The 15,756-nt window shown below is 50.7% G+C and overlaps 1 protein-coding gene across 9 annotated transcripts in view; it reads right to left on the minus strand.

The window, feature by feature from the left end:
• Positions 1–15,756, minus strand: part of BCORL1 (BCL6 corepressor like 1) — a 59,809-nt gene that overhangs the window by 20,420 nt on the left and 23,633 nt on the right. For 7 of the 9 annotated variants that reach the window (XM_032475898.1, XM_032475896.1, XM_032475901.1 and 4 more), the window contains 5 exons: positions 12,422–15,694; positions 7,688–7,853; positions 6,529–6,609; positions 4,189–4,578; positions 563–786 (listed from right to left, as the gene is read on the minus strand). In XM_032475898.1, coding sequence (XP_032331789.1) covers positions 563–786; positions 4,189–4,578; positions 6,529–6,609; positions 7,688–7,853; positions 12,422–15,694 — 4,134 coding nt within the window. The remainder of the gene's footprint in view (positions 1–562; positions 787–4,188; positions 4,579–6,528; positions 6,610–7,687; positions 7,854–12,421; positions 15,695–15,756) is intronic. The other 2 variants (XM_032475904.1, XM_032475902.1) reach the window with 2 other exon arrangements.

A 15,756-nucleotide genomic window follows, 5' to 3' on the forward strand; every position in this document is an offset into this window, starting at 1 on the left:
CTAAGGAGTGGGGTTAGGGATGTACAGCTATAACCTGGCCCAAGTGGAATTCCTTCAGCCCCACCCTCAAGCAACCTTTGTCTGGACATCAACATCCTTGCTTCTACAACTTGTTTCCTACCTTGATTGACTCAGAAAGCTCCCTGATTGGTTTGCACTGAGTTAAGCCCAGACAAAAGCTTCTTGATTGGATGTTAACAAGCTATTCAGGCTAACATCCTGCCATATTCTTTAACTCCTCCCTAACTCAAAGGAGATCCAAGGATTGTGGAGGAGACGCCATCAGGGGCTAACCCTATAGTTTGCAAATTCTTATTGTTAGCTCTAACTTTAGTTCCCATTCTTCAAATCTACACCCCAAGCCTTCCATAACTAATTTAAAACACTTTAATAAACATGGGTTAATTTGATCCTCCCCATGCACACACTCACTCACTTACTTACTGAGAAGACTGTTGACCAAGAAGCCTGTGGAAAATCTGCTGCCCTAGCCCACTACCCCTCTACATACCTTCCTCCCTCACAACTCCCTCCCCCACAGCTCCCCTGGCCAGCACCGTACCTTTGCCTCTTCTGAGACCGTTGCCATATGCTTGGTCTTGCACTTTCGTTTTCCTGATGGCTTTTCTGAATTTTCAAGGCAAGCTGGCTCCTCCAGGTTATTTGGGAGGAAACCATTTGGTGAATCCGAGATCCCCTGGGCTTTGTTGGGCAAGAGAAGGTTTCTGTTCCTGAGGCGGTGCTCTGAACTTTGGGAGGAAGTCTTCTGCTTACGGGCCTTTAAATCTGAAGGCAAGAAACAGGAAAGAATGGATATCAGGGAAATGGAATACAGAAAAGCAACGCCTTCCTCTAAGCTGAATTAGAGGACTTTGGGGATTAGAATCTCAGCACAAAGTTGTGTAACTATTCACTACCAGTACCTAGTGCGGTGCTGACAATTCCACTTAACACTTCTCAACACTGGACACTATGCTTCGACATCAAAGTCCCTCCTCTACAAGCAGGAGACGACTTCCAGCCCTGCCAGCAGGGGATGGCCCATCTGGCTATCCCTAAGATGAGGGTAATTTTTAAAGGATTTCCCCATAGCTCAGAGCAGCTCAGAACTTTCTTTTCAGTCCACACCCACCTCCAACTTGTCTGTTTCTCCACTCCAATATGAAAACAAATTTAGCAGATCAGCTGAAGTGAAATATGAGGTATACTGGGGTGAAGAGTAAACAGTAGAAGGCTTCCTTCATAGCCTCAGCTCTACCCATCTGACTGCCCTGTTGGTCTCTCTCCAAGCACACAAAGATCAAAGCCACAGAGACTCCCGGAAACCAGAAGGTGCCATGGGCCGACTTGACTGGTGGGCAATCACGGAAACCTGCTGCCATCCCTGCTTGGGGACATACTGGACACCATCTCTAATTCTAGCCACAGTTCGGTGAACAAAGCACATTCTAATTTCCAAAAGGCCTGCTGGGAACTCCATTACCAAGAGCCTCATCCCACAGGGTCAGTCCTAAACCCCATGGGTAGGGGGATAGATTGAGTTCATTCTTATCTCTTAACATTAGTGCTACATGGCTTGGCCACTAGTTGTGTGATTGCTGAGGGCAAGTCATAATCTCCCTGAGCCTCAGTTTCCATGTCAGTAAAATGGGGAGAATATAACCCACATCACAGGACTAGTATGAGAATTAAGTGAGGTAATATATGCAAAACTCCTTTATAAAGTGTTATAAAGAGTAATGTATCATCACTGTATTATTTAAGTGTAAGCTCTCTAGGTAGGGCCGTGCCTATGTGTTCTTTGTCTCTTCCACAGGACTGGCCACCATGCTGAGAACATGACAAAAGATTTGTATGTCTGTGAAGTGAGTAACTGCAGCCTTATTTTCTCCAAATTGTGAAACAAGGGGGTTGAGCAAAATCCAAGAGTTCTCAGCTCCCCTCCCGACCTTGACACGTGCTCTTACGTGTGACATCACCAAGGGCAGATCCAGACGTAGGAGCCATCATTACAGTATGAGGAACTCTCTGCAGGTTATGCACAGCTCTTAGAAGGCCAGCTGTCATCCCACCCCTTTCTCCCAACTGGCCCCAACACACTAGTGGGTCCCCAAATATGTCCAAGAACTATTTTCATGCTAGATGGCTTCTAATGGCACTTCCAGCCAGCACATTCTCAACCAAGCCTTTTGATGCAATAAGTTTGGGCTGAGACAAAAGAGGAAGGAATGGAACCATGCCTTGTGAGGACCTCAGGAAACATGGGGAAGCCATATTACAGCATTCAGTGCCACAGGAAAAGCAGCAGCCCCTACTCCGTTTACCCAGGGCAAGGCAGGCTCTGGAGTTTCTTGAACTGTGGTGGAGCAGGGCCTCGTAGCAGCACAGAAAGGAACAGGGAATGGAGGTAGTAGGTGTGAGTGGAAGTGGCTCTTCCTATCCCCTCCACAGATCAAGAAGGGAGAGACCCAAGCCCCAGGACAAAAGAAAAGTTCATGAGATTCAGACAGGAGTAAGGTGACCTGCCTGGTATGGTCTCTGCCTAACTAACTCTCTGATGTCAACCTGAAAGAGGGTGGTAATAGGAGGGATCAAAGCTTTCTGAGAAGAGAGATGTTTGTCAGGCAATTCCTTCATGAAGATGTCACCATCAGATATGGAGGAAGGTAACCGGACCACAAACCAAAGCCAATAGCCTCAACTCAAAACCCTTAGACACACCCATAGAAGGGGAATGACCTCCTAACAACTGGAGCCGCCCTCACATCAAACAGGATGCCTTGCTGAGTTGTGGTCTCCATGTTCCTGGAGGTGTTGAAGTCGAGGCTACCTGTCAAGAGTGCCGTGGAGATCTCTACATTGGGTGGAAAACTGGACCAGGTAACCTCAAAGGTCCTTCTGGTTCCAAAAGCTGATAAGTTTTGTAAGAAGCGTCCAAGCTTCTAGGAAACCAGTCCTCATTAGAGAAGACTGCGTGACACAAAAGCTCCTCTTTATCCAAATACAAGTGCTGAGGCCAACTGCTTGACACCTCATTCCTGACAGATCCATTATGGCTCTGGCAGTAAAAAGGGAAAACTATCCCCACTCTCTCCCACAGTTGATGAAAATTAGTTCCATTACTCTCTTAAGTGTAGAGCTAGGTATCGTATATATCCCTACTAAACCAGAGCCGGAAATGAGGTTTAGCCTTCTTTGCATTATAGCAAACCCAGAATTTACTATCCACTCAGTATGCGGTTATTCAGTTTTCATTAATAAGGAGACTACAGATATTTACTGGCAGCTCAGGATGAATACATTATAGGAGACAATCAATTGTTGCTTCAAGGGCGAAGGTCCGAGAGAGTGAGAGACAGGGGTGTTCTCACTAACCCAAAGATGTGCTTCTTGCTCATCGAGAAACCCACTATAGGAATGGGCCTAAAGAGCGCTTAGCAGAACATATTGACATTAGCCTCGGTGATGGGCTGTGCCTCCAGGATTACATCTTAGAGCATCTTACGTGGCCAAAGCAAGCCTGGTTTTCTTCTTGGGCTGCTTGCTTTTCCAACTCAAGTCCAACAAAATGACGCCACCTCAGGTCCCCTTAAAGCTTCACTCTGCCTCTTAACAACCTCTGTGGCTTTAACCAAGAAAGCCAAGTTGTGCCCGCTTCTACTTGAAGTTCTTCTGTTGGGTTGAGGAAACCATTGTACTTCTTTTGAGTTTACGGGCTGGAGGCATCCCAGGAAAGGCAGCCAAGGCCCTCTTTCTTCTTGAACTCTGGATTCCAGGAGCAAAAACCTGACCTCCCAAAAGACCCAACTCCCTCAAGCCAACCAGAGAACTCCCTGGTATCGAGTTGTCCCATGCCAAGGACAGCACTATGGCCTTGCTCACAGGTTCAGACTTTCATAAGAAATTGGAGGGCTCGGACCTTCATGTCCTCCGCTCACCGAGAGGTCAGTCCGAACTCATTCAATCTCAACCACAAGCCAAAACCTTGGGACTGGAGTTGAGTGACCCCCTCTGGCAGCTGGAGCTCATAGCACCATGTTTCTCTGGGTGCAGAGGCCTTTGGCTGATGTAGAGAAGGCAGAAGTGGGAACACCCAAGGTGCCCGAGGGTCCCCAGAAGCCAGAGTCACTGTGCTCTGGGGACGAGTGACAGCAGCTCCTTGGGGCAGCAGCCCCTGGCCGGCCTTACCTGCTCTCCCTTTCCGCCGCTGCTCTTCTTCCTGCTCGGTCAGATACTCCCCAGTCTGGTATTTTCGGCTCTTCTGCCGTCTCCGTTTCTTCCTCTTGACCAGGCCCTCCTCCTCATCTTCCTCTTCCTCCTCGTTGGTGTCCCACATTTGCCGGGCAGCCTCTGTCCTCCAGGGCATCTCTCGGGCGCGCCACAGGTGCCTGCGGCCCTGGCTCAGCAGAGTCTTGTCCTGGGCATGGTGGCTGCGATACTGGGTATCCCGTTGGGTCTTTCTCACCTTTCGACGCTTAGCTGGGGTCGGGGTCACCTCCTCTTCCTCCTCTGTGGGGAAGACTTCCTGGCTTCCCATGTCACTGTCTGCCATACCAGCAAAGGAGCTACAGATGCTTCCTGTGGACGGGATGTACAGAGGACGGTCAGGTACCTCTTCAAAGGACAAAGAGTATGGTGTCGAAGCAAGTGCCCTGGATTAGGAGTTTGAAGGTCTGGGTTCAAGTCCAGGCTCTGCCAGTTATTGGCTGTATGCTCTGGGAAAGTTCCTTCACTTCAGTTTCCTCATCTATAAAGCGAGAATACTATTCTCTGCCTTACGGACCAACCTCACAGGACTGTTTTGAGGCTCATATGAGATAATTCACCCATAAGTGCTTTACAGAGCCCAATATATTACACAACCATCATGTATCCAAACCACACACCCTTCCTCACCCGCACTGCCGTGCCACTTTCATTCATTCCACAAACTCTTACTTAGTGCTCACAAGATGCCAAGCATTGTGTGAGGAGCAGAAAGGGCCACAGGGTTTAGCAGAGGGTAAAGGAGGGCAGACTGACATGGCGCCCCCACCCCGGCCCACTACAAGACCCCCAATCTTGAGGAGAGAGCCACCCTGGGCAAGCAGAGTTGTCACCAAAGAGTGTCAGGAAAAGTGAAGCAAGGAGGAGCCCCTTTCCTGCGACACAGCCTGGCTTAGTCCCGCCCAAATGCTCCTCGGCCAGGCCCTCTTCCCTTACATTGACCCCACCTCCCACTGAGCAGGCGAGAGTCCAAGGGTGGAGCTTTCTCCCTGGCACCACCCCCACCCGCTGCAGCTGTTCCTCACCGCTGGGCAGGCACTTCCCCCTCCTCTCCCCAACACCCCAGGACAGCGGGACCTTTCCTTTCCTCCTCTGCCACCTGGCCAAGAGGCCATTCTCCTCCACACTCCTTCCTTCAGCTCTGCTAACAAAAGTGCAAACCTAAATTGGGCTGGTGTAGCACCACAGGGGATCTGACTTCTTCCTCAAAAGTGGCTGAGACACCACCATCTTTCTCTCAAGGCCTGGCTATGAACTTGACAATCCCCAAATCCAAGCGAGGTCAGCAGAAGACAGAAATGGTTGGAGGCAAACAGAGTGGCCCTTGACCAAAGCTTCAAGTCAGTCAGACCACTTAAAGACAGTCAACATCTAGCAAAACTTCCATTATACAGACCAGGCAGGGGACAAAGTGTTCTGGTTAATTTAATATTCTGGTTAACACAGAATCACCATAGAGCTCACACAGGGATCACCAATTTCCAGAGAATCAAATACACTACAATGTGCTTAACACTAAAATGGGAATGACTATAATGTAATCGCTCTTTGATGATTCAGAGGACACTTCAGGATTTTTTGATGCCTCCAGGCCGTCATTTCGAGCCCCAATTACCACTGCTCTCTCCATGGGCTGAGATGCCCGTTAATAGAATGTCAGATAACTGAGTTTACACTGTGCCCTCCTGCTTCCCCATTCCATCCACTTTGCATGGAAATCTGGGTGAACTGGGGCAACCATTTCTAGCACTAAGTACTAACACAGAGGCTAGCAGACAAGTCGTGGCTGGAAAGAGCGATCCTTTTTTAGACTCTGGGGGTTGACCAATACAAATTCAGGGAACCAAATGTGATTCTGCTCGCTCTGACGACTCAATGACCACTTCCAGTTTTGACAATGCCTGTCACACAGGGCAAGAGGACGGAGGCCTAAATGTTAAATGTCTGTGCCTGAGACTGGCCCTGATAATCATGAGATTCCAAAGTAGAACTGGTTTTCCTGAGTGGTGCAGGCCTTTCCCTCTTTCCACCACTGGCTGCCAATAAGAGATAAATTTCTGTTCTGAAAAGCTAAGCAAATTGTCCTAAAATCATGGGCAATGACCTGGCTCCTACCCTGGGCTCTCTCGTCCCTGCAAGGAGCTCAGTGTCTTGGCACAGTGAATCAAATCTCCACCTGGGCCAATGGCAAAGTCGCTCAGCCAGATTTCTACCTCTTTGCGGAGAAGTGCCAAGATGCGCCTCAGCCTCAGACTCACTCACCAGACTGACTGCGCGTCCGGGTGCTCAGGACCACGGGTATGAAGTCACGGAAACTGCTCTTTGCTTTCTTCTCCAAGGAACCTGGAGTGGTGTGTGGTTTCAGGGCAGAAGGGCAGAAACATCACGATCAGAGACTCAGGATGGGAGAGCCCCTCCTCAAGAGGCTCAAATGGAAAACTCAAGGGAAGGTTTGTGTTCTCCCTGCATTACAGTCATCAGCCCCCATATGCTGCCATCACCTACGTATCTCTGTTAGAGAAGGAGCTTTTCTCGGTGGTTTTTGAAAACTGGGAGTTGGGTCATTTTTGCTGACACCAGAAAGGCTGTGCATGGCATTGATTCGCCAGCACGCCACAAAGTAGAAGGCCCGGATGCCTGCACAACTGTGAGGCTGCTGCACCTCCACAAAGTTATGACCGAGCTGCAGCAAGTCCCAGAGAAGGGCAGCCTCCCAAAGCTTAGAGGATTGAACGAGGCAGGAAGATGGGAGCAGGGAGCGGCAGACAGAGGAAAACTGCTGTATTCAAGAACAGACTAGAAAGAGGCAGGTCACGTCAGACAGGCAAGGCCATGAACACAGACTCCTCTGGGCAGGGATATCCAGGCTTCTCTCTGAAGAGGGCACCAAGGAACAATTAGTCGCAAAGCACAGGGGTTACGTACACAGCTCCCCACCCCAAACATCCTGTGTGTCCCTAAATAATGAGGCTTGAGGATTTCTCTAAACCCTTTTAGCTAGTTAGCTATTAACTTTTAACTTTTATAACGGGAGTTTTCAAGTATACCAAAGGTAGAGAAAACAGTGTAAATAACCCCTGTTCTGTTTTGGTCTCAATCCTCATTAAATACGGTGCTTCTCTGAGCCTACACCCACTGCAGGGTAATAGGCTGGCTATTCTGCTGCAGGACTGACTCTTGCCTGTCTGAAAACCTCCTCCTTCAGCCTTCAGAGTGTGCCTTATTCTAGCAACCAAGGTGAGCAGCATAAGCCCCTACGCCTGTCTCCCTTCTCCTTCGCTCTGATTTCAGAGGTGTCAATTTTATCTTCCTCCCATAGTAAGGAGGTCTCCCTTTTCTGGTCAGTTTCAGAGCTCCTCCCCATGACCCACCATCGGGATCCTCCTGCAGCCCAGTGAAAGCCAGGACCCCAGGGGCCTACCTTCCTCGTGGCCATCAGCTCGTTTTCCTGGAGACTGGGACTCTGGCTTTGTTGGCTTCCGGTGCTTGTGCTTTACCCTGACTCCATTGTGCTCTTTTCCTGAATCTGAAGCCCCTCTGGGGCTTTTCTTGGGGGGTTCCTGGGGGTCGCTAGGCGGCTTCCGGCACTGTGGAGAGGTAGAGACAGGTATGAGATCAGTTTCGATCCTTAAGAAAGCTCTCTTAATGTTGAGCCCTGTGCCCTGATTCTGACACACGGACACAAACTGCCCAGGTGGGGGCTGGGGAAAGGGGCCACCCACTGCCTTCCACAGTGGGCTACAGAGGCTTTTTGGACTGAATTCAGTGCCCTAGCTAATCCCCATAGACATCCACACCTCATCATTTTAAACAGGTCTACAGAGTCTGCATTCACTAGCCGAATAAACACCCAAAGTCATTTGAAAAGGTGCAAAGTCAGGCCCCATATTCTCTATATCCGAACAGCAACAGAGAGACGGCTAGAAAACAAAAATGCCTCTTCTGCAAGTTGGGTGACTACATTGTTCAAATGACTTCACTGTGAATGGTATTGACGCCAGCAACTGAAAATAATTCTCATACGGGCCAACTCCAGAAAAATTATCTATTTTCATGTGTAAATTAAGACTACAAAAAAGATTCAACTAAGGCAAGAAGAAAATTCTGCCATGGGAGCAATTCTAATCCCCCCGTACATATGAAAGACCCTGGGAAGGCCCAGGCGTTTTTAGTATATGTGCTGCCGAAGCGAGTATGGCCCAGGCGTTTTTAATAACACCCCTTTACGTTCTGCAGCCCTTTCACCTTTTCCAAATGTTCTCCTCTCTACTATTGGATTTGTTCTTCCCAACAAACCTGAGAGAAAAAGCTAATATCATCCTCATTGAACAGACGAGGAAACTGAGCCTCCAAGTTAAGAGTTTTAAATGACTTGTCCAGGGCAACACACAGCCCAAGGCGTCCACTCACTCAGGGGCCACCAGAGGCCAGGCAAACAGTTAGCTGGTCTGTGCTTGCAGTAAGAAAGCGGCTGAGCTGGGACTAAGACCCAGGGTTCCCGGCGCCCAGTCTGGGCCCCTCAGCCTCAGCTCTCACTCCTCTCCTTCTCTACTGGTGTCCTCCATGGTTTTGCTCAGCACCACTCCCACCTTCCGTCAGGCACCATGGTTGTGCTTACACACCGCAGGGATGCTCTCAGCCTAATGGTCACATAGTCTCACAAGCTTTGAGGTCTCTCCATGCCACCCAACAAGAAATAGGGCAAGGTAGGAGTTTCCAGTATTGTAGTATCCAGGGAGTAGAGAATAAGCAAAACGTTTTAACAATGGCAGCATGCCCAAGGAAGAAAGGAAGAGCTGTTTTCCTCCTAAGCAGATCCGCATACCACCTTCTAGAAGGTTATCACTGTCTAGCTCCGGCCAAGGGGATGGCAGACATCTTACAGATGGAACATTTTCTGGCGGGGGCTGGGAGAGTGTGTCTCCTGGAGTCACCATTCCCCATCAAATTCCAAGCACTCCTGCGATCCCAGGAACTCTTCCTGCTTCTTATTCAGCAGAGGGCCGAGCTGAAAATTCAAGTTCAGTTTCTCCCTTTACTTATTTCCAGTTCCTACAAACCAAAGTGTTAGGAGAAAAAAAGAAATGGGGAGGAAAGAGGAAGATGCGGAATGGCTGCTTAAAGTGTGACCTTCAGGTATGGCCAGAGAACAACTACTTCAAGTCAGGGGGAATAAAGTTCAATGCACATCAATTTGAACATGTCCTATTTATTTCTGAATATCATTTTTAGCTGGCTCTTTCAAGTACAGATCATTAACTTTTACTTCCTAAGGTAGATAAAAACAAGTAAAACAGAACATCTAGAAAGGATTTCTGTCTGTATGTTCTGCAAGGGCAACACTGAGAGTTGAAATATATAGCGACTCAGACTTAGGCAAAAAGTTGGGATGATGAGGAGACCACGCAAGATGAACGTCCTGGTTAACAGCGTTTTGAAGAGTTTTCCAAAGAATTTTCCAAAGGATGAAAAGAGAATAAAATACACCCAGCACCAGATGAAGCAGAACTTTCTTTGCTGATGATTCAGAAGGCCCTTCAGGATTCCACGAGGCCTTGGGGCAGGTGGTATAGGAGGAGACAGGAGACTATTCTGATTCTTTTTTTTAAAAATGTTTTTATTTAATTTTTTATTGAGTGACATTGGTTTATAACATATGTTTCATGTACATAACATTATATTTCTACTTCTGCATACACTACTGAGACTATTTTGATCCTTGGCCATACCTTGAAAGGGGCTGTTTTGAATTAACCCCTTATTTTAATTTGTTTAGCAACAGTTTCTTTCTTAGGAAAATGGAACATAAGAAAAGAAAGATCTAAGTCAGTTGCTGTCCCAAAAAAATGGACATTTACTAACTCATTACAGGCAGTCACCAATGGCTGCTTCAAGGCCCCTGATCCTGTAACTTTATTCTCTGCCCTCTGCCTCTGTCAGTGGGCCTGGTGAACTGCTCATCTAATAAAGGAAGGGGCAGTGCCTGCCTGTCATCGAGTCACCTGAAGACATAAGCTCCATGAGGGCAGGGACCACGTCTACCTGGCGAGGAATACTAGCAATAATATCGGCAGCCGCTAGCACTCCCTGAGCACTCACTACGTGCCAGGCGCTGCTCTAAGCATTTATGTATATCACCTCATTTAATCATTTTTAAACAACAGCTTTTTAGACATATAATTTAGTGAGCTATATCACACAATTTACTTATTTATGTTTATAATTCAATTGTTTTAGTACAGTCACAGAAACGTGCAAGCATCACCATCACTATCTAGTTCCAGAAATTTTTCATCACCCCAAATGGAAAGCCTGTACCCATTAAGCCATCACTCTCCAATTCCTCATTCCCTCCAGCCTTAGGCAACCACTAATCTACTTTCTGTCTCTATCAGTCCGCCTATTCTGGACATTTCACAACATCATGTCATTTACTCTTTACACCACTCTATGAATAGGTACTATTACTGTCTCATTGCATAGATGAGAAAACTGAGGGCCAGAGAGATGAAGTAGCTTGACTGATATCACAGAGCTAGGGAGAAGTAGAACCAAGATTCAAACTCAGGCAGTGTGCCTGGCTCCAGAGAGCATCCTGCTCGCCAAAGCGCTGTACTGCCCTGTTGGCAATGTATTCCCACTGCCTGGGAAGGACCCACGTGTAGCAGCCGCTCAACAAACACTTGTTAAATGGTCAGTGAAACAGCTAGACAGAAGGAGAGTGGAAGACGGTGTAGCATAGCTGAAGATGAACGTGAACTTTAGAGCCAATGAGGCCAGAGTTTGAGTTCCACTTTTGCCATTTAGTAGCTGTGTGAATTTGTGTAACTCACCTACTCAGTCTGTTTTCTTAATTTTCTTATTTGCACATTGGGTGAGGTGTTTACCTCATGAGGTTATTTTAAGGATTAAGTTATAATGTATCTGGAAGCACTTGGTTGTTCAACAAATGGTAACAACTCTAAGGACATGAATTATTATTATTGTTACCACCAAGGGCAGATCTTGGTTACCTGAGCAAATGCTAGATATGTGCTCTTCTATGTCATGACCTACGTAGCTACTTGGCATGTCTCTTACCATACTGAGGTGGTCATGGGATCACGGAGAAAAACCCACCTAAACTCTATCCCTGGTGTTCTTAACCTGGAATCCATGGGTGGGCTTTGGAGAGGGGGTTGGGTCCATGACCCTGTGAAATTATTGGCAAAATTCTGAGACCATGTTTCTGGGGACAGGGTCCACAGCTCTCATCAGCCTCTCAAAGTGTTCTATGGTCCAAAAAAGACTGAGAGCTTCTGCCACAAACAAATTCATGGTGCCCTGGCTAGAAGTCTATTCATTAGTGTATCTCAACATCTAATTTGAAGGCTTGTTAACATAACCTCAAATTGCTCCAAATTCTGAATAAGCCGTATCCTCAACTGCTTCAAGAATCTCCTTGGATCACCAGTGGCCTTCAGATCCTCTTTGGAGGAACACTGAATTCAAGTCAAGTCCTCTTGGTCCACTTTTTTGCCTAGAACCCTGCCACCATCCTTAGCCTATTAAGAACCCAGACTCAGATGCCTATCTGCCTTGCATACCACATTCCCAATGGCCCGAAACCCAAAGCTGCCGCCCCAAGCATTAGGGGAAGAGGAAACTGGTGGGTCAGCCCAGAAGCTGAACTACTCTAGCTTCACAAAACTCCAAGCAAATCCTGAGCAGGCTACCTGGGTGGTGCAGAAAATAACCCTGTCAAAGGCCCCTTCCCTCCCTGGGCCCTAAGTTCTCAAGGGCAGCAGTCGTCTTAGAAAAGGAAAAGGAAGAATAGCTCCCCAGGAAAGGGCCTGTCATGCATTGATTTCCCTCCCCATACCTTCTTTGCTTTGCAACCTCATCTGGGACAATGGCTTCCCTAGCCTCAGGGAACAAATCATTTCCCACACGAGACTACCCCTCCGTATAAAACACCATATATGGAGAATGTGACTTAGTAAGGGTCAGGATTCACTTTACACAAGCCAATCAGTTCAGTTCACAAAGCTACTCTACTCAAGAACACTGCACAAGGTTAATGCCTACAGGACAAAGTGGACCAAGGCTGATCCGTGCAGGACAAAGCAGACCACCGGTGTCTCAGCCCTGCCCTCAACCTCAGCCCAGCACTCACCTTGGGTCCATGGGAACTCCGGACCATGACCTTGGCTTGTGGCTGCTGCTCCTCACCGTCCTTCTCTTTCCCACACTTCATTTTCTTGGGCGGTAGACATTCGGTCACCCCATCGGTCACTGCTGCGTCTGGCTGCCACTTGTTCTTGCAAGCAAAGATGCCTATGCTTTCCTGTTTCACTCGAGCCTGCCCGGCCTTACTCCGCACTTCGGCTTGGCTCCTCTGGGGAGCTGCTGGGAGGCCATCGGCCCGGAAGCAGGTGGCTAAATTGAAGACCACATCACCATCCACCTTCTCCATTTTCACCCGCCCCAGGTCCACCTGGCTTCCAAGCTGCGAAAGCTCTGTGCTGGAGGCCCTCTTGCCACTCTGGACCACGTCCAAGATGAGTTCCTTAGGGCGGCTGTCATGAGGTAGCAAAGGCAGCTCGGGCATCTTGTGCAGGTTCTGGGGGGTGGCCAGGACCAGCTCGTGGGACATGTAGGTAGCCAGCACTTGGTTCTTAGGCTTCGTGTCTCCTGCCAGCTTCAGGCCACAAGCCCCCTGGGGGCCTTCCAGCTTAGGGGTGCTGTCGGGGCAGAGGTGGCTCTCTGATTCCTCAGGCCCCTGATTCACTCTCAGGTCCCCACTGCTAGGCTGAACAGACAGCGCCAGGGTCCCCGTCTGAGGGCTGAGCGTCAGGAGAACAGGATTGACTTGTTCTTCGTAAGGCTTGGCAGCAATCCGGCAAGTTTTGTTCTTTGTGCCAGTGTCCTGCTCTGGAGCAAAGGGGCCCCCGGGCCGTGGCTGTCCCTCTGGAAGTCCATGCACAGCCTCACTGGGTCCAAGAGACGGCACACCAGAAAACTCAGAGACGATGCTGGTGGGCCTGATGGGCACCCCCTGGCTGGGGGTCAGCTGCCCGGCACTGGAAATGCCGATGGAAAGCAGAGATGCCTGGTGGTAGGGTGACCAGCCAACAGGCAGGACCTGGGTGCTGGTGGGTTTCCCGTTGACTGAACAACGTGGGTAAATATTTGCTGGCCCCGTGGGCTTCCACAGAGAGAGCTCCTTGGTTTGACAGCCTGGTAGCCCAGGGGCGATGCGGGCTGGGGTGTAACGTTTGACTGTGCTTGGCTGTCCCTCAGTCCCAGCCTGGGTACCCTTCTTGCCACAGGGGGCACCAGTGCTCTTGGGCTCTCCTTGATCGATGATGGAGATGGGCTCCTGCTTGGGGAGGTGGCGGGGGTCTCGGTTGAGGCCCAGGTTGGGGTCTTTGTTCAGTAGGAGGGACGCAGGCACTGGGTTAGCCACTCCCACGTAGGTGCCAGGAATAGTGCTGATCAGCGCAGTGGAGTTCTTCACCCAAGTGCTCGGGTCCCCATTCCTCACGATCTCAGGAAAGATGACGAAGGGTGAGGAAGTAGAGCCCAGGCATGAAGTGACATTGCTGCCGGCAGCCTGGGTAGTGCGCTGAGACCTAGACAGGACTGTGGAGAGGAGGGCCTTGCTGCTGGTGTGCACTGGGGTCAACACGGGCATGGGAGGTGTCTTGCGTTGGTTCGGCAACGGGAGTTTCTGGCGGTTGGACTTGGACGAGAGGTCGAGGGGCATCTCACTGCACTCAGGCGGAGAGGCCATCTCTCGCTCCAGCTGTGGAGGTGACTTGAGGGGTGAGAAGGTGACGGAAGTCCCTTCAGTTTGCTGCTCGGTGCCACCTGGCATCTTGGCAGGGTGCTGTGGGGCTGAGCTCACGCTGGGGGCTGGCAGCAGAGGCTGTGGAGGTGGAAGCACCTTGGCAGAAGCAGTGGAGAGGGAAGTATCTGCCAAAGGCCCGGGGACCCCATCGGGAGCAGGCTGGGTGCTGGTGCTGCCTGATGGGGAAGTGCAGGGGAGCCTGTTCACCTCCAGAGAGACCAGCTTGGAATCTGAAGTCAGAGGTCGGGCCACAGAAAATGCGTATGGGTAAGACCGTAGCTCTGGGGAGGCCAGCACGCCAGGGAGACACCTGTCCTGCAGGTAGGATGGCAGGACAGGGAGTGTAAGAGTGGAGGAGACCCCCAGGGTTGTTGGCAGTGTGGCCACGCTGAGTGGCTGCCCACAGCTCGGAGGCGGGATGTATACCAGCGGCTGGCTCGGGGTCAGTACTGTCCCTGGCTGAAAGGACAGGGGGACTTTTTGCATAGCTGGTGCCTGAGCTGCAGGAAAACACACTCGACTCAAACTAAAGGAGGCCGGGATGGGTGCAGAGGTGGGAATGGCAGTTGGTGTGGCAGCCGGCATGGGTGTGGGGGCTGGAGTAAAGATTGGGGCTGGGGTGGGTGCAGGCACCGGTGTAGGAGCAAAGGCAGGGATGAGGGTGGGAGTAGAAGGCGGGCCAGAGGATGGGGTCGGGGTGGGCATCGGCACTGACGGAGGGGCAGGAGCTGCTGGGGGCGTGGACGCCGGCATGGGAGCCAGGACTGGAGTGGGGACAGGTGCGAGGACCAGCGTCGGAGCGGAAGGGGGCACAGGAGCCTGGATCAGAGCCAAGGGAGGAGCTGAAACTGGGACTGAGAGGGGGGTAGGGGCCGGAGCCGAAAGGGGCACAGGGCCTGATGGGGGAGCAGAAGCTGGCACGGGCACCAAGACTGAAGCTGAAACCGAAAGGGGGTTTGAGTCGGAGAGGAGTGTGGGCACTGATGGTGGTGCTGGAGCCAGGGCCGGGACTGGTGCTAAGGGAGGGGAAGGAGCCGGAACTGAAGTGGCAACCTGGACAGGAACAAGCCCGGAATGGGGCACTGGGGTGGGGACAGAGAGGGGAACCTGGAATGGATCCGGAACAGACGGGGGAACGGAGGCCGAACTGGGAGCCGGGGGGCAGATGGGAGCTGGCAGTGGACTGAAGTTAGTGGTGACCAGAGGCAGGGTGCCCTCCACGGGGACGCCAGTTCCCAGAGTTGCCAAAATGAAAGTATTCTTCTCCCCAACGCTGTGCCTAGAGTCCAAAGCCTTCGCCCCGGCTGGCGAGCAGTCCACCTGTTTGCTCATTTGGGTGCTGAGGGGAGTCCAGGAGCAGTCGGCCGTGCCGTTGCCGGCCTCGGGGCCGTCGGAAGCTGGAAGCTTGAGCCCGTCTCCAGGGCTGCTCAGTGGGACCAAGGGGCCCCCCGCCTCTGCCACATGCCCAGCATAGTCCATTTTGGGCTGGGCATCGTCAGGCTTGTCTTCTGACTTGTGCCCAAGTTTTTCTGTTGCACTGCCATCTGGGTCTGCCCCCCGGGCATTGCTGCCACTTCCAACTGCCGTGAGCTCCACCTGCAACGATAGAGCAGCGTGCCCGTCTTAGCTAGCTCTCTGTAGATGGTGCAAGTGGCCTG

Source organism: Camelus ferus, chromosome X (assembly GCF_009834535.1).
Source record: "Camelus ferus isolate YT-003-E chromosome X, BCGSAC_Cfer_1.0, whole genome shotgun sequence".
Classification (NCBI taxonomy): domain Eukaryota; kingdom Metazoa; phylum Chordata; class Mammalia; order Artiodactyla; family Camelidae; genus Camelus; species Camelus ferus.